This window comes from Mobula hypostoma, chromosome 13 (assembly GCF_963921235.1).
Source record: "Mobula hypostoma chromosome 13, sMobHyp1.1, whole genome shotgun sequence".
Classification (NCBI taxonomy): Eukaryota; Metazoa; Chordata; class Chondrichthyes; order Myliobatiformes; family Myliobatidae; genus Mobula; species Mobula hypostoma.
Window position 1 is genome coordinate 58,718,079 of NC_086109.1, and position 19,759 is coordinate 58,737,837.

The window sequence follows — 19,759 nt, forward strand, 5'->3', positions numbered from 1 at the left end:
GGAAGAGGCGCAGTCGACGTTTCAGGCCGAGACCCTTCGTCAGGACTAACTGAAGGAACATTTGCTTTTGCACACATAAGTGAGATGTTCTCAGAAGAAAACTGCCTGGCACACTTGTATGTGCTTTTTTGAAATTGTTATAAAATTCTTTAAGACTCAAATGCTTCATTCAATAATAAACTCAAGAATATTAGGCATGACATTGCTTAGTTGTCAGAATTATTTGCAAAGTTTAATGAAATCAATCTTCAATTGCAAGGAAATGATGTGAATCCTACCAACGTCAAATCAGTCATCTCTACACTTCTGTCCAAGTTAACCTTATTTAGTGCAACATTGGCCATTGCAACTTTTTCCCAATTCCCAAGCATTTCTGAGTTGGAAGAGAAAAAAAAGAATACCAGATGATTATCTTCAGATATACTGTGCCCACCTGGGTGAGCTGCATAAAGACGTATCAGAGAGATTTCAGGATCTTCTCTCAATCAAAATTCCAGATTGGGTAATAAATTCATCCTTGAACACTTGTAATGAGGAATTAACAGGAAGAATGGAGGAAGAACAGATCTCACTACAAAATGACTTTGAGTTGAGCTGAGGATCAATAGTTTTGGTTGCAGACAGAAAGAAATCTCTAAACGTTATCCTGCACCATGGAAAGAGTCAAGATGTGTCTTTATTGCTTTTCCAACATCATATTTAATGGAGTGCGGTTTCAAAGCAATGAAATAGACTGCAAATGACTGAACATGGAGATCTGAGACTCCTTCTGAGTAACATTCAGCCTGAAGTTGGAAGCTGATATAATCTCTGCGCCAAGCTCATCCATCTCATTCTCTGTGGAGTTTGCACGCTCTCCCTACAACTCGATAGTTTGCCTCCAGTTGTTTCAGGTTTCTCTCACATCTCAAAGATATGCTGGTTGGTAGGTTAGTTGGTCACTATAGGTTGCACCTGGTGGGTAGAATTAGGGGGAAATTGATGGGAATGTGGGGAAAATGAATTCAAAGAGAAAATAATGGGGGACACACGAGGTTTTACAGCTGCTGGAACTTTTCAGCAACACACAGAAAATGCTGGAAGAACTCAGCAAGACAGAAAGCATCTATGAAGGGAAATAAACAGTCGACGTTTTGGGCTGAGAGCCTTCATCAGGAGATGGCATTTCTAGGTGAACCTGCTGATACTTGATTGGCTGAAATGGTTCCTTTTATGTTGTATAGGAATATGATAATTATTTCGATTTCCTCCAACCGTACAGTTTCATCGGGCTGTTCAGAATCATCCTAGTAAGGTAATGTGGCCGAAAGGTGCAAGGTGCTGGATTGATGCTCCAGTCTAAATTAGGCATGGGTTTGTGTCATACCACTGCTATACAGTGGAAGTTAGTGCACTGAGGAGTGTGGTAGAACAAAGGGATCTGGGAATACAGATCCATAATTCTTTGAAAGTGGCATCACAGGTAGACAGGGTTGAAATGAGAACTTTTGGCAAGTTGGCCTCCATAAATCAGAGTACTGAGGACAGGAGTTGTGATGTTATGTTGAAGTTGTATAAGTTCAAAAGTTCAAAGTTCAAAGTAAGTTTATTATCAAAGTATATATATGTCACCACACACAACCATGAGATTCATTTTCTTGTAGGCATACTCAATAAGTCTATAGAATAATAACTATAACAGAATCAAAGAAAGACCACCCAACTAGGGTGTTCAACTAGATTGCAAAAGAGAACAAACTGTGCAAATACGAAAGAAGAAACAACAATAATAAGTGTACTACCTTGGGAAAGGTTTCTCTGCTAACATAATGGTCTTTCTGTAGGAGCAGTGTTTGGGTTATGGTTAGAGATAATGGGTGCTTTGGAATGTGAGCCGTTCAATCAGGGGAGCGGGTTTTTGTGTTGTGTGCCTGACATCGGTGTGAGCTGGGGCCTTTTGTTCAGTGGGAGATGGAAAGAACCGTTTTGCTTCTTTATTGATTCCTTGGCTCTATAAGGTTTTTGAGGCTTCTTTGAAACTTGGTAAACTTCCGGAATCTTTTAATAGAGCATCAATTTCTTTAATACTAAAGAAGGATAAAGACCCTGCTCAATGTGCATCTTATAGACCAATATCTTTATTAAATGTTGATTCTAAAGTTTTTTCTAAGTTATTAGCAAATAGACTAGAAAAAGTACTTCCTTCTATTATTTCGGAAGACCAAACGGGTTTTATTAAAGGTCGTTACTCTTTTTATAATATTCGTACATTGTTAAATATCGTTTATACTCCCTCACAAAATGTTCCTGAGTGTGTTATTTCTTTAGATGCCGAGAAAGCTTTTGATAGAGTAGAATGGCCTTATTTATTTAAGGTGCTTGAAATGTTTAATTTTAGCTTGAAATTTATATCCTGGATTAAACTGTTATATTATTCCCCTGTAGCCTCGGTTCGTACTAACTCCTTAAACTCACCTTTTTTTCCTCTCTTTCGTGGTACTCGACAAGGCTGTCCTCTTAGTCCCCTATTATTTGATATTGCATTAGAACCTCTTGCAATTGCTATTCGAGAATCTTTAAATATTACTGGGATAACTCGGGGATTAAAGTCCCATAAATTATCACTCTATGCTGATGATTTACTTTTATATATTTCTAATCCTGAGAGATCCATTCCTGCTGTTTTAGAGTTATTAGCACAATTTGGTCTTTTCTCAGGTTATAAATTAAATCTTAGTAAGAGTGAACTTTTTCCGATTAATAAACATCTTCCCTTATATTATAAATTTCCATTTAAATTGATTAATAATTACTTTTCATATCTTGGGATTAAAATTACTTGTAAACATAAAGATTTATTTAAGACTAACTTTTTACCATTAATAGACCATATTACTCAACTTTCATCTAAATGGTTTCCCTTATATTTAACTTTGATTGGTCGTATTAATGCAGTTAAGATGTTTTTTTTGCCAAAATTTTTATATGTGTTTCAGGCATTACCAATTTTCGTTCCTAAATCTTTTTTTGATAAAGTTGACTCTAAAATTTCTTCATTTATTTGGCAGAACAAGAATCCGAGACTGGGTAAAATACATTTACAGAAAGCTAAGAGAGATGGAGGTTTAGCATTACCTAACTTTAGATTTTATTATTGGGCTATTAATATTCGACATATGAAATTTTGGTTACTTGATCGGGACATACTATTTATTCCTAAATGGGTAGCATTGGAATTACAATCTGTTCAGGGTTATACACTTGGTTCTATTTTAGGTTCCTCTCTTCCTTTTGATTCGAAACGTCTTAAGCAGGTCTCTAACCCGATAGTTAAATATGCTTTGCGCATTTGGTTTCAATTCAGAAAATTTTTTGATCTTAATCAATTCGGGTTAGCGATTCCTATTTTAGGTAACATATTTTTTCCTCCCTCTTTTACGGATCGCGCTTTTCAAACTTGGAAGACTAAGGGTATTTTACGGTTTTTGGATTTATTTTTAGATGGTTCCCTTATGTCTTTTGAACAATTATCTAACAAATATAACTTATCAAGAATACATTTTTTTAGATATTTACAAGTTAGAAATTTCCTAAGTACTATACTTACTTCCTTTCCAATGCTTCCTCCTATATATATTTTAGATTCGATAATTAACCTTAATCCATGTCAGAAAGGTGCATCGGCTATGATTTATAATATTATTATGAAACTTAGGAAAGCTCCATTTGATAAGATTAGGGTAGATTGGGAACAGGAATTGGGGCTTACCATTTCTGTGGATGATTGGGGGCAGATTTTACAATTAGTTAATACTTCCTCTATTTGTGCTAAACATTCCCTAATTCAATTTAAAGTGGTTCATAGAGCACATATGTCCAAAGATAAGTTAGCGCGTTTTTACTCGCATATTAATCCTTTCTGTGATAGATGTTCGGGGCAGATAGCCTCTTTAACTCATATGTTTTGGTCTTGCCCTACTTTGGAAACTTTTTGGAGAGATATTTTCAATATTATTTCTAAGGTATTAAATATAGATATCTCTCCTCACCCTATTACTGCTATCTTTGGACTACCTAAAATTTCTAGTAATCTTTCCCCTTCAGCCCGTAGAATGATTGCATTTCTTACTTTAATGGCGAAAAGATGTATTTTACAACATTGGAAAGAGCTTAATGCTCCAACTACCTTTTTTTGGTTTTCTCAGACGATTTTATGTTTGAATCTGGAGAAAATTAGAAGTAACCTTTATGATTCTTCATTTAAATTTGAACAGATTTGGGGACCTTTTATTCGATATTTTCATTTAATGTAATATTTACCCTTCTTGTTTTCTCTTCACTGTTTTAATGGAGGTCGGGATTGAGGACGTGATTTTAAGTTTAACTCTGTTTGGTTTCAAGTTAGCCCATTGCTTTGCTTTGCTTTTAGTTAGTTGCACGGTGGGTTTTTTTTTGGGGTTTTTTTTTTTCTTTTTTTCCATTGATATATATAAAATCTAGTATACTATTATGTTATCTTGGTTTCTTATGCTTAAATTACATTGTTTGTAGTATTTTCTTTTTGGTATTGTTATCTTTTGGAATTTTATTATACTTTAACATTGTATTAATGTTTATATGGCTTACCTTTTTTGTATACTTACTCAATAAAAAGATTTAAAAAGAAAGAAAGAAAGAACCGGTCACAGAATTCGGCCCGGTGGGGGACCATGATTTGATGGAGTAAGGTGCCAAGGTCGACTGAGGATTGGTGAATATGAACTTTGGGAAGAGTTGAGCTCCAATTTGTGCACATTTGGCTGTTTAATTATAATGGCCCTTTTTGTTTTTTTTCCCTTTGTTTACTAAACTTTTAGTTAAGTTAATATTAATAAATATATTTTCCTTTAATCATATGCAGTGTGCTATCTGTTATTTCTTGGCACAGAGCTGTAACAGGGTAGGAAATTACACAGCATCCACACAAACTGGGGTTTGGAGTGGGAGAGCTATCTCCCACAGGTTTGTCACAGGTTTGGTGGGACCGGAGTTTGTATTCATTAGACTGACGCAGCCAAAGAAACCAGGGGGCTTTCATGAGTAAATAAGCAATAAATATCGAGAACATGAGATGAAGAGCCCTTAAAAGTGAGTCCATTGGATGTGGGAACATTTCAATGAAGGGGCAAGTGAAGTTATCACCTTTAGTTCAAGAGGCTGATGGTTGAGGGATAGTAACTATTTCCAAACCTGGTGGTACAAGTCCTGAGGCTCCTGTACCTTCTTCCAGATGGCAGCATTGAGAAGAGCGTATCTTGGGTAGTGGGGGTCCCTGATGATGAATACTTCTTTCCTGTGACAGTGTTTCATGTTGATGTGCTCAATGGTTGGGAGGGCTTTACCGAAGGACATATCCTCTACTTTTTGTAGGATTTTCCATTCAACGGCTTTGGTGTTTACTACCAGGCTGTGATACAGCCAGTCAATATACTATCCACTACACATGTATTGAAGCTTGTCATAGATTTAGACATCATGCCGAGTCTCCACAAACTCCTAAGGAAACAGAGGTGCAGCTTTGCTTCCTTTGTAATTGTACTTACATGCTGAACCCAGGACAGGTACCCCAAAATAGCACCGAAGAATTTAAAGTTGCTAACCCTCTCCACCTCTGATCGTCCAATGAGGACTGGCGCATGGAACCCTGGTTTCCTTCTCCTGAAGTCTATAATCAGCTCCTTCGAGTAAGAAGTAATTGTTATGGAACCACTTGGCCAGAATTTTCAATCTCCCTCCTATATGCTGACACATCACCCACTTTGATGTTGGTGAGGACAAATTTGGAGTACTCTGTGCAGTTCTGGTCACCTATCTACAGGAAGGATATCAGTAAGATTGAAAGAGTACAGACAAAATTTACAGTGACGTTGCTGGGACTCAAAGACTTAAGTTATTGGGAAAGGTTGAATAGGTTAAGACTTTATTCTCTGGAACGTAGGAGAATGAGGAAAGATTTGATAGAGGTATACAAAATTATGAGGGTGTAGATAGGGTAAATGCAAGCAAGCTTTTTACGCTGAGGTTGGGTGAGACTAGAACTAGAGATGATGGGTTAAGAGTGAAAGATGGAAATAGTTAGTACAAGAATCAGAATCAAGCTTATTATCACTGACATATGTTGAGAAATTTGCTGTTTTGTGGCAACAGTACTGTGCAATATGCAACAAATTATTAGTCACGAAAAGAAATACAAATAAGTAGTGCAAAAGGAGAGCAAATAGTGAGGCCGTTTTCATGGATTCATTGTCCATTCAGAAATCTGATGGTGAAGGGGAATGAGGGAGAACCTCCACTCAGAGGGTGGTATGAGTGTGGAAAGAGCTATTAGTGGAAGTGGTGGATGTGGATTTGATTTCAATACTTAAGAGAAGTTTAGATAAAGACATGAATGAGAGGGGTATGGAGGGCTATGGTTCATGTATGGGTTGATGTAACTAGGCAGAATAACAGGTAGGTACAGACTAGATGGGCCAAAGGGCCTGTTTCTGTGCTGTAGTGCTCTGTGACTGTAAGCTTCCCTTTTACACTTCCCCTCCCTCCAAAAAAAGAAGAAAATGACCAAACTGCTTACTTGCAGTCCTGTTGGGGTCTGGGAATGTAGCCTGGGTACACCCCATCTGTTATCATCCTGCACATTTTGCTGTTACGATCTGATGGGAGCAGAGTCCCTGCCTTGACCAACAGACCGAGACAGTGATCAAATGTGTTTCGTTCCTCAGGACCATCTTCAGTGAAGAAGCAATGTCCTAGGGTCTTGTAGCCAATGACATCTTTCACCTAAAAAGGAAAAATTAACTTGTTTAAACTTGATGCACATTGGTAGCCCCTCCTTTCCTTAACTTCTTCACCACTTGTCCAATAATCATTACTTCTATTTTGGACACAGTGATTAATGTAAATAGGCGCTTGACAGTTGGCGCACACTTAGAGGCCAAAGGGCTTGTTTCCATGATTCTATGACTATAGAAACGATTAACTTGGAGATTTGATTTCCTGGGCAGTGATCAGTAATTAAAATGTTAATAGTAATTTCCCTCATGGAATTTTGTGTGGTTGTTAAGGCATTTAAAATTGGTACACAAAGATATTTAACTTAAATCTGTCAAACATTTTGATACCTTAGGGTGCTGTAGGTTAAAACTGTCTCACAAATCCAGTGATCCAGATTGAGTACTGATGTCTGATGCAGACTGTGTAGAGTCTGCATGTTCTTGTGCCCAGATTGTATGATTAGTGAGCAAATGTCAATTGTCCCTATTGTTAGTGGGTGGGAGAATTGCAGAAGGAGGGGGGATGTAATGTCATAAGAGAAAAGTTCAGAAGAGAATAAGAGAATATTAGGCTAAACTTACTTTTTGAACAAAATGTAGAATTTAAGAGTATCTTAGAAATCAAAGCTACACTGCATTTTCAGAATATTTATTATTATGATCAAAATTCATTTCTCAACAGTACCCAGAGATTGTTGTACAAACATTGGGCGTTGTGTTTGCTTACAGTGCAATAGTGGCAACATTCCAATAGACACAAAGCATACTGGCAAATCTCAGGAACATGAAAGGTTTCGTAGATTGCCAAGTTCCTTATCCAGTAACTGAAATTTCATCATCTTTGGTGAAAATAAACTGCAGGAGTAAAGAGCTAGTTTGTAATTGTACTGTTTTCACATTTGTTCAGTCTGTAATTGATGCCTAGTTAATGCGATATTCAGCATCAGAGTACGGCATATCTTGGCAGGAATCTGAGAAAAGATTATATAACGTGAAACTGGTCAGGAATGAAAATTTTAAATTGTGTTTGACTAAGCCAACTTGGCTTTTTGAGGATATGACTAGTAGAACAGGAAAGGGAGAAACAATCGTGTGTATTTAGATTTTCAGTAGGCTTTTGATAAAGTTCCATGCAGAAGATTAGTCAACAAAGGTACAGCAGATGGCATTAGAGGTCATGGACTGACAGACAGAGAAATGTTATTAGACATGAAGCAAAGAATGGGAATAAATGCACAATTATGAGGCTGTTGCAAGTGGAATACTGCAGGGGTCGGTAGTTGGCCCAGTTAATGGAACAATTTATTATATTTCCAAGTTTGCTGATGATCAGCAAATTTGTGGATGCCACCAAGATTGGGGATATAGTGGACAGCAAGGAAGACTTTCAAAGCTTGCAGTGAGATCTTGACCAGTTGGAAAAATGGGCTGAAAAATGGCAGATGGAATTTAAAGCTGACAAGTGTGAGGTTTTGCAATTTGGAAGGACCAACCAGGGTAGGTCTTACACAGTGAGTGGTAGAGCACTGAGGAGTGAGGTAGAACAAAGGGGTCTGGAATTACAGGCCCATAATTCACTGAAAGTAGTATCACAGATAGGCAGAGTCGTAAAGAAAACTTTTGGCACATCGGCTTTCATAGATCAAAGAACGGAGACAGGAGTTGGGATGTTATATTGAAGTTATATAAGACACTGGTGAGCCCTAATTTGGAGTATTGTGTGCAGTTTTGGTTACCTACCACAAGAAAGATGTAAATAAGGTAGAAGGAGTACAGAGAAAACTTACAAGAATGTTGCTAGGACTGGAATAACTGAGTTACAAGGAAAGATTGAACAGGTTAGGACCTCAGTCCCTAGAACACAGAAGTTTGAGCGGAGATTTGGTAGAGGTATGCAGAAGTATGGGTGGTATAGATAGGGTAAATGCAAGCAGGCTTTTTCCTCTGTGGTTGGGTAAGGCTACAATTATAGGTCATGGGTTAAAAGTGAAAGGTGAAATGCTTAAGAGGAACATGAAGGGTAACTTCTTCACTCAGAGGGTGGTGAGAGTGTGGAACAAGATGCCAGCGCAAGTGATGGATGCAATTTCGATTTCAATGTTTAAGAGAAGTTTGGATAGGTACATGGATGGGAAGGGTATGGAAGGTGAGGCAGTTTAAATGGTTTAAATGATTAGATAGGCCAAATGGCCTATTTCTGTGCTGTAGTTTTCTATGACCCTATGACTAAACTGGATGTGAGTACAGAGAAGGATGTAAAGATACTTCAAGTGAATATGGACAAATTGAGTGAAGGAACAAAAACTTGGCAGATGTGAAAGAATATGAGGTTATGCACTTCAGTAGAAATAACAGAAAAACAGAGCATTTGTTAAAAGGAACTCATACTGTTTTTGTTTGAAGAGACCCAGGTGTGCTTGTTCACAAGTCACCAAAGTTACCGAATGGTATGTTGGCGTTTATTATGAGAGGGACAGGTATAAGAAAGTATTTTTGCATTTTATATAAGCCCTTCGTGAGACTGCACGTGAAGTCAAGTGTGTTGTTCTGGTCCCTTAAGGAAGAGTGTTTTTGCCAAAGAGTGTGCAGTGAAGATTCACTTAACAGGTCCCAGGGATGATAGGTTTACCGAAAGAGAAAACATTGAGTAAACAATAAATGTATTCTCTGGACGTTTGATGAATAAGATGGAATCTCATCAAAATTTATAAATTACTTAATGGGCTGTACAGGTTAGATGCTGGGAGGATATTATTCTCATATTCTTTATTTTATTTTATACTCCATTGGTTTCAAAATATTTAAATTATGTGCTTTTAAAAATAGTGACACTACTTTGAAGGTGGTATAATTCTACTGACATTTAAAATGATATCTGTCTTTAGTTTCCAAAATCATAAACTATTAGGGAGAAGAACAGGTAAAATGATGATGAGACTGCAGTGTTAATCTCATTGGATGAAGCCAGATTGGGTAGTATCCCAGGGAACAAAGTTTCTTCTATACAACTTTATCAACAACAGTTTGAAAATGGTAACATTGATTTAATGCACCATTTAGTACGAAGTTCTAATTTCCATTATAGAAATAATGCACATCTAGAGAAATCATTATGATTATAATATTTTGACTTAAAGTAGTTACTAAATTCTTTTAACAACACACATAAAAGTTGCTCGTGAACGCCACGGGCCAGGCAGCATCTCTAGGAGGAGGTACAGTCGACGATTCGGGCTGAGACCACTAAATTCTTTTAATTTTTTTTTCATGAAGGATTAAATAGCTTTAAATCTAAGGTTTATCCATCCAGGCTACTTTTCTAACACCATTCACTCCAGAGCAAGAACACTAAATGATGAAGAAACAGCAGTAAATGAAAAACAAACAGCCAATATCAGAGGGAGAAGAGGGAGAAAGCAGGGACTGATAGTGGTACAGAGGGAGTGCAGGAGGAGTAATGGAGCTAGGAACAGATAGGAATGCTAAAGAAACAGAGCCAGGAGGAGGGAATGGGGCTACAGTTATGCCTGTTAATCTTTTATTCCAATTTACCTTAGCCAGATTTACTTTCATCACACTGAAACTGGATTTTGTCCAATTAATTATTTTCACTTTGAATTGCTTTTTCTTTTCTACTGCCAAACTAAATCTTATGATTACTAACTCTTAAATGTTTCCCTATCAAAACATTGACCCACCTCTATCCCTGGAACCAGATCCAGCAATGTCTCCTTCCTTTGTAGAAACATACTGGACTCATTTTGGAAATTCTTCATCCTTTCTTCACTGGACTGTTCAAGCTTACAATGACATGATTGAAGTCCTTGTTTACAGCTACCCAATGACATGTACACTTCTCTGTAACCTCCCTGCATATTTGCTCCACCATAGCTCTCCCACACGAGGGTGGAATGTACCCAGGAGTGGGACTCTCATCAAACTGATTCTGACCTTTTCTGCTATATCCTCTCCTCTTAAGAGTTTTTCCGATCAGTGCTACGTTCCCTTCCCATTTTCTTCCTTCCCCATCCTTCCTGGATACTCTATATCAGGAATATTTTCTTAGTCTTGCCCTCTTTGGAGCCAAGTTTCTGCTACTGTCACACCATTATCTTGGCTGTGGCTCTCTGTACCTATAGTTCACCAGACTAAGTTACCATTCTGTGTACACTTATATACATACATACTAAACCAAATTTAGTTGTATCACTTCTATTTTCACAGACTTGCAAAAATCCTTGCCTTGTTTAAATAGTCTTACTTATTGCTTTTTTCTTTAATTTAATCTTCTCATTCTTGCTTATTTTGATTTGATTTTCCGGTGCACTCTTTTGTTCCAAATGCTTTACCTCTTGCTGACATGTTGTGGTTAATCTTAACTACTGTCGATATCTTACATTGCAGTCTTGTCCTTTTCAACCTGGCTTCCTCGGTACTTCCTGACCAGAACCCTGAATAGTTTTTTTCCAGCATAGATCTTTTTACCTTAGTGATTCTGCCTTCAGTTTCCCACTAGTCAGTGTCTGCCATCCAGAATCAGACCAGTTATTCCAACTCTCTGTTTCCTATATACAAATTTCACACAGACAACAAAGGAAGCCCGAATGGAACCAGTAGCTGGAGCTATTGTCAGATCCCTTTCTAAACCACATTTATCATCTAACCTGATGGTCATGAGTTTAACACTGAATCAAAAAGCAGCTCCAACAAGATAGCACTCTTAATACTATACAGAAAAGCACAGTAAAATGGCATGGTGGCGTAGTGGTTGGCATAGCACTTTACAGTACAGGCGACCCAGGTTCAATTCCCACTGCTGCCTGTAATAGGCTTATACGTTCTCCCCATGATCATGTGGGTTTCCTCTAGGTGATCCGGTTTCCTAGTCACAGGCTAAAGATGTACTGGTTGGTAGGATAACTGGTCATTGTAAATTGTCTCATGATTAGGCTAGGATTGAGTTGCGGTGGGGTGGGAATTTCTGGGCAGTGTGGCTCAAAGGGCCAGAAGGGCGTATTCTGCACTATATCTCAATAAATAAAATAAATTTAAAGAAAGTAAAATTTGTGCTTAAGTTCCTGGAACAGTACTTGAACCCATGTCTTTTTAACTCTGAGATGAAATTTCTGTCACCATGCCATGTTGGAACTTTACAGTAATATCCTCAAATAAAAAGTTATAGTAAGATATATACTCAGTGCTTCCAAGTGGACCACAACCTTGTTGTGGTTTGGAAGCCCGCCTGCCTTAATGACCCAGAGAGCTATGTTGGCTGGAGTCAGGGATTTATGCTTTGGCTCTTGTTAGGGTCACCCATGTCAAATAGGACGAAGGGTAAAGGCCTGACTAACAGTGGTCCACAGGCCCACCAGGTTCCAGAGGTTCAGCTCAGGGCTATCAACCTGAATGGCAGAAAAAAAGTTGTTTGGGAAACAGCAATGAAGATTCCTTCTACATCTGAGTGCAATGGTATTTTGAGTCTCCAGTCAGGACTTGCATAACTGACAGCAGTGAAAACCAAGAGGAAGCTACTGACATGAAGGAGGAAGCCCCGAACACTACCAGGGATGAAGAACCTTCACCGCTGCCCTAAACACCAATGGCATAATGGGCAGTAAGTATACACTCAGTGGGCACTTTATTAGGTTTCCTGATGAAAGTTCATGGCCTGAAATATCGACGCATTTTCATAGATGCTGCCTGACCTACTGAGTTTCTCCAGAATTTTGAGTGTGTTGCTCTGGATTTCCAGCCTCTGTAGAATCTCTTGTGTCACTTTTCCAACTTACTAAGGGACTGTGTTGTTGGAGTTAATACCATACTGACATTTCTGTAAACTGTCCATACATGCTAAGAACATCACACATGGATCGTTATACCAATCATGGGAATATTTGAGCTGCTAACATTTCATACAGATTAACTCTGAAGACTGTTGAAAAGTCCTTGCTTCATATCTGGACAGAGAACAGGAAAATGGAACACTCACCAGCGTCAATAAATTTTAAAGTTTCGTTCAAGTGAAAGGTGGAAAACACATGAGAATTATTCAAATGGCAAACTAATGTTTAAAATGGCTGGCTTGGCTCCTCCTAGAGACAAGACACAATATTATATCTTGCCATGAGTGACTGAATAATGGTGGTTTACAAATTCCAACAGGACTGAGGGAAGCAATGTAAAGTTAAAACTAAGAAGCAATATTTCCTTAATGCTTCGGTAAAATCACATTTCACTCCCTGTGTTTGAGTGATCAGTACAGAGACTTTATGTTTGAACACCAGGCTGGGAAAGCAAATTAGCTTGGTAACAATTAAATGGAGCATAGAAAACTGGACTTGATCAATTATCCCATCAAACACAATGCCACATGAAGGACAGAATCCTGTATTTGAGAATCTATTCCATCTGTTATTAAGTCATGAAATCTAAAGATTAGAATGTTTTGAAAACCAAAGGAAAGCTACTTTTAAATATCCAGGTAAGAATTTAGAAAGGCAACTAAAATATGGAGAAGAGTCAGATTTTGCATAGAAATCAATCTGCACCCAGATAGAAATGTTTGAAGTTCTTTATAACACAAAAGCAAAATATTCATATTCTGGAAATATGAAATCACTATCGGAAATGCTAGGTGTATTCATCAGGCCTGTCAGTATCTGTGGAGAACAAAATACTGTTGTTGGTCTGATGAAATTTCTTCAACCTCCTGAGATACCAATTGGTCTGCAAATTACTTTTTGAAATGCAGTTGTTTCTGTGGGAAACATGACAGCTAATTTGTACATATCAAAATCCTCACAAACACCAACCTGATGACGAGCAAGTAATCAGATTGAATGACATTGTTAGAGGGATGCTTGTTGCCTAAAATGTTGAGCTCTTCTATGTATCTCCATTTGGTGCCACAGCACCTTCTACACCCACTTGCAAAAGGCTTTGCGGGCTCCGTTCAATATTTGAAAGATAGTACCCCTGATACTGTAACGCTCCTGAGTACCACTTTGGAACCTGAACTATGGCTAAGTCTCTGGATAAAGTAGTAACAATTTGGAAGGAAGTGCTGTAAATTAGCAAAAGATTATACTGAAAACAATATAATGTGGAATAATTCAGAGCATTTGAAATGACAATTTTATATCTATTGTGGGGACATTTTTGTTCTGTCACATAAAATCTGATGTAACATTATTACTTACAATTGATTGCAAACAACTCACCAACAACCCATTGGATCCATGAATGGTCACACATCGTGAGAAAGAGTCATGAATAGAGACCCCCTTCACATATGTTGGAGGAGTATAGCCACCTTTCTCATCCACATCTCCCGCCATGTGAAAATGAATAGGATAGTGGCCCATAGACTGCTGGCCCATGTGCTTCAGTTCAACCCCTTCAATATGAACTGCTTTAAAACCCACGCCCATCTGTAGCACACAAGGAGAGAGATAACAGGATTAAATAATGTGAGTGAAGTAATCCCAGGATTCTGAAATACTTTGTATGACACAAGCATTGGAGGGCTTTCCATCTCTTTATTGGAGACTCATGCCTGTTATCTTTAAATTAATTCTACTACTGTATATGTTAGGACAATGAAAGTTTTATTCTTCCATGACAATTTCAGGCTCCAGGATTTTTAAAATAATTGTTCTGATGGAGACTAACGATGATTTTTAAAGTTATTATTTCCATCAATGCTAGAAGAAGGCGGAGTTTAGTTATGATGGCGCTAAATGGTGACTCATAAGAACATAAGAAACAGGAGCAGGAGTAGGCCATCCGGCCCATCGAGCCTGCCCTGCCATTCAATAAGATCATGGCAGATCTGTCCGCAAACTCAGCTCATTTATCTGCCTTTTCCCCATAACCCTTAATTCCCCTACTATGTAGAAATTTATCTAACTGTATCTTAAATATATTTAGTGAAGAAGCCTCAACTGCTTCCCTGGGCAGAGAATTCCACAGATTCACCACTCTCCTCATCTCCATCCTAAATCTTCTCCCCTGAATCTTGAGGCAATGTCCCCTAGTTCTAGTCTCACCTACTAATGGAAACAACTTTCCTACTTCTATCTTAGCTATCCCTTTCAAAATTTTGTATGTTTCTATAAGATCCCCTCTCATTTTTCTGAATTCCAGAGAGTATAGTTCCAGGCGACTCAATCTCTCCTCATAGGTTAACCCCTTCATCCCTAGAATCAACCTGGTGAACCTCCTCTGCACTGCCTCCAAAGCCGGTATATCCTTCCTTAGGTATGGAGACCAGAACTGCACACAGTACTCCAGGTGTGGCCTCACCAGTACCCTGTATAGTTGCAGCATGACCTCCCTGCTCTTGAATTCAATCTCTCTAGCAATGAAGGCCAACGTTCCATTTGCCTTCTTAATAACCTGTTGTGCCTGCAAGCCAACTTTTTGCGATTCATGCACAAGCACTCCTAAGTCCGTCTGCACAACAGCATGCTGCAATCTTTCACCATTTAAGTAATAATCTGCTCTTCGATTATTCCTTCCAAAGTGGATGATCTCGCATTTACCAACGTTGTATTCTATCTGCCAGACCGTGGCCCACTCACTTAACCTATCTATATCCCTCTGCAGACTCTCCACATCCTCTGTACAATTTGATTTTCCACTCAATTTAGTGTCATCAGCAAATTTTGCAACACTACACTCAGTCCCCTCTTCCAAATCATCAATGTAAATGGTAAACAGCTGTGGGCCCAGCACCGACCCCTGTGGCACCCCACTCACCACTGACTGCCAACCGGAGAAACACCCATTTATACCAACTCTCTGCCTTCTATTGGTTAAACCAATCCACTATCCATGCCAATACTCTTCCTCCGACTCCATGCATTCATATCTTATTTATAAGTCTTTTGTGCGGCACCTTATCGAATGCCTTTTGGAGATCCAAGTATACGACATCCACCTGTTCCCCTCTATCCACTGCACTCATTATGTCCTCAGAGAACTCCAGTAAGCTTGTCAAACAGGACCTGCCCTTTCTGAATCCATGCTGCATCTGTCTAATGGAACCCCTCCTTTCTAAATGTTTCGCTATTTCTTCCTTAATGACAGCTTCAAGCATTTTCCTGACTACAGATGTTAAGTTAACTGACCTATAGTTGCCTGTCTTTTACCTACATCCTTTTTTAAAAAGTGGCGTGACATTTGTTGTCTTCCAATTCGCCGGGACCTGCCCAGAGTTTAGAGAATTTTGGAAAATGATTACCAATGTGTCTATTATAACCTCTGTCAATTCCCTCAGCACCCTGGGATGCATCTCATCAGGACCAGGACACTTATCTACCTTTAGGTCCTCTAGTTTGCTCATCAGTATCTCTTTAGTGACAGTGATTTTATAGAGGTCCTCACCTCCTATTTCGTCCATAACATCATTCTTTGGCATATTAGATGTGTCCTCCACAATGAAGACCGACACAAAATAGTTGTTCAATGCCTCAGCCATTTCCTTATCACCCAATATCAATTTCCCTTTCTTGTCTTCCAAGGGACCTATGTTGACTTTAGGTGCCCTCTTCCACTTTATATATTTATAAAAACTTTTGCTATCTGTTTTTATATTTTGTGCTAATTTACTTTCATATTCTATCTTCCCTTTCCTTATTTCTTGTTTAGTTGCTCTTTGTTGCTTTTTAAAGTTTTCCCAATCCTCCAGTCTCCTACTACTGTTTGTGACTTTGTACACATGAGCTTTTAATTTGATACTATCTTTTATTTCCTTAGTTATCCAAGGCTGGGTCTCCCCACACTTACTGTCCTTACTTTTGACTGGAATATACTTTCATTGAGCACTGTGAAAAAAATCTCTTTGAAAGTATTCCACTGTTCCTCAACTGTCCTACCAAATAGCCTGTGCTCCTAATCCTTATTAGCCAACATCTCCCTCATCCTGTTGTAGTCTTCCTTGTCCAAGCATAATACACTAGTTTTAGATCTAACTATTTAATCCTCCATCTGTATGCGAAATTCAATCATACTATGAACACTCTTTCCAAGACTCCTTTGCTTACATCTTTGGAAACAGTTCTATTTCCATCTTTAATATCTCTATTTTTCCCTTTCAGGGTTCTTTTGAAGACCCTGACCTCAAGTTACATGCTGACGTCCGTTCTTTGTGGGAATGGGACCTGCTCACGGGATTTCATGACTGGCCGTTATTCGCAATGCCAAGGATGCAGCCTAAGAGCTTAGCTCGCCTTCGGAGGTTCGAGATCTCGTGGCTCTGGAGATGGGTGATCGAAGGTCAGTGTCCCAGCACAGAGCTTGGAAAAAGTGATGCAATGGACTTTTAATATCGTAAACCAGTGAGTTGTTTGTTATGTCTCCCCTCTCACTGCGAACTGGAGACACCTCTTTATCCCTTATTAGGGAGAGAGAGAGCCTGTGGTATGTGGAATACCATGTGAACGAGTAGTCTTTGGGGTACTGCAAGTCTGTGCCTTTGCTGTTGCTTTGTTATACACTTGAGTGCTCGGTGGTGGATGCCAATGCTGTTGTTTATGCACGGGAGGGAGGGGAGCTGGGGGGAACTTTGGGTTCTAACATTTAACTGTCATTCATTCTTTGGGGGCACTCCTCTGTTTTTGTGGATGGTTGCAAAGAAAAAGCATTTCAAGATGTATGTTGTATACATTTCTCTGACTTTAAATATACCTTTGAAACCTTTGAAATGTTTTGTTTTACATTATTGAATATTCACCTACCTTGATGTGCCCACCAACTGTGTCAAATTCGAAAAAAGTGCAGGTGTTATTATCATAACACTGTGGTTCTGTTTCTCCCATAATCACTATGTTTCTGGACAGCAGTCCCACTTCCGCTCGCATGTCTATGCCATCTACCTCCTCTCCAATGTGCAAATATTTCGCTTTTCCTAAAAGATTTAAAGTACATAGTTAGTACCAACTGAATCCATCTGACAACCTGCTCCAGCACCAGAATCACCATCAGTGGAGCACGGAAGACTAGAGAGGGCCCAGTACTGTTTAGATCCAACCCTCAGCTTTACTTCAGTTTGGTGATGGTGATCCCATTCATTTGAATTCGGTTGCTTGCTCTGTAGACTAAAGGTAATGCAATAAATGTTTTGAGCTATTACACTTAATTTTAATGCTCTTAGTTAGTTTTCATACTTTAAGAGGTTTTCTTTGTCTAAAACAATGCATTATTTTTTGATTACCTCAGTCTTTAAGTGCAACAGTATTCTGGGGATGGGTCAGAGTAGTACATGGCAAGACCAACTCATGTCTCAGAGATTTTTCTGCCCCATGAGAGAGCAGACAGGTGTTGAGCGTCCATGCAATTGGTCCACACATCTAGAACAGGACAGTCTGAACAGCATGGCAGTGAGCCCTGAATGTGGCTCCATCTGGCCTGATTCTGTGGCTTGTCAGCCTATCTAAATTATTGCCTGGTTCACTGTCAGAAAGGTGCCTGGTAATGCACTCTTGCTATTCTACTACCTCTACCAGCCTGAACATCTAAAGTCTTTGTACCTTTTGATCTGTGGCTAAACCAGCCACATCAAAACAGAAGGGTTACTACAGGTGCACAATAAAGGCTGTCCTGTCTGTCTGAGTCACATTAGCATTAAAAATGCAACAGTCTAAATTTTCAGTAGGCTTGGCCATGGCCAGTAAAAGTTTAATCAACTGCTTTGCCAAACAGGCTGTTTACAGTTTTTCAAGCAATTTGAAATTTAAAATCTGAGGATTGCTTGCTACCACCTGTGTTTTTGTTTACGAAGATGACTAATGATGTCAATGTGGGAACAACAGACTCTACAGAAAGGAATGGGAGTGGCTGATGAGGTGAGCAGGGAGATAGCTGTGTCTGCTGTGAAACATGAGCAGTGCTCCTCTTCTGCTGTGCTTCTTTAGACTTCTCACTATCATCCCAAATGCTTCTTCTCCGTTTTGAGTGGTCATAGGCCAGAGGTTCCCAAGGGCCAGTGGGGACGTTGCATCCCTTCAAGGAGACTTTGATCACATCCTTGAATCTTTACTCTTTTCTACCAGGTAATCTTGTCTACCACTGTGCAAGGAAATAGAATGTCTGTTTTAGAAGCCTGGCATTGGTCATGGTAGAGGCACACATGTCAGATCATTTTCATTAAGCAATATCAAAATACTAAATTATTCAAATATTTATTGCATTGGTGATGGTTTACAAATTTAGCACCTGCTGTACATACCCAGGTCTCAGAAGTAAATAGGAGGACAAGAATCACTGCTAACTGACCGATAATGAGCTTTGTACCAGGTTTCATGTCTTAATCTTCAAATACTGTTTTCCACAGTTGATCAAAAGGTGTGCTGGGACCTTGTAAGGGTGAATTTCATCATCAGTGGCTGCCTTCCCTGAAAGGGGGTTCCTGAAACATGGCTTATGGCCCACATTTTCTAGTGTCTTATGGTGAACCTTTATTGTTGGAGAGCAGGTGTTAAAGGATCTTGGCAACACACACAAAATGCTGGTGGAACTCAGCAGGTCAGGCAGCATCCATGGAAGTGAACAGTCAATATTTTGGGCCAGAACCCTTCTTCAGGACTGGAAAGGAAGGGGGAAATACTCCACAATAAAAAGGTAAGGGGAGGGGAAGAAAGACAGCTAGAACTTGATAGGTGAAACCAGGTGGGTGGAAAAGGTGAAGGGCTAGAGATGAAGGAATCTGATAGGAAAGGAGAATGGACCATAGGAGAAAGGGGAGGAGGAAGGGCACCAGGAGAGGAGATAGGCAGGAGAGAAGAGGTAAGAGGCCAGAATGAGGAAAAGAAGAAGGAAGGGAAAGGGGAATTTTTTTTTACTGTAGGAGAAATTGATATTCGAGCTATCAGATGGGATATAAACAGTTGCTCTCCCACCTTGAGAGTAGCCTTGTTGTGGCCCAAGAGGAGGCCATGGACCGACATGTCAGAACAGGAATGGGAATCAGA

The 19,759-nt window shown here is 39.2% G+C and overlaps 1 protein-coding gene across 1 annotated transcript in view; it reads right to left on the minus strand.

The window, feature by feature from the left end:
- Positions 1-19,759, minus strand: part of cemip (cell migration inducing hyaluronidase 1) — a 211,304-nt gene that overhangs the window by 50,203 nt on the left and 141,342 nt on the right. Inside the window, exons 12-14 of the mRNA XM_063065758.1 lie at positions 17,528-17,697; positions 14,009-14,218; positions 6,590-6,795 (exon numbers count right to left, since the gene is read on the minus strand). Of these exons, the coding sequence (XP_062921828.1) occupies positions 6,590-6,795; positions 14,009-14,218; positions 17,528-17,697 (586 nt within the window). The remainder of the gene's footprint in view (positions 1-6,589; positions 6,796-14,008; positions 14,219-17,527; positions 17,698-19,759) is intronic.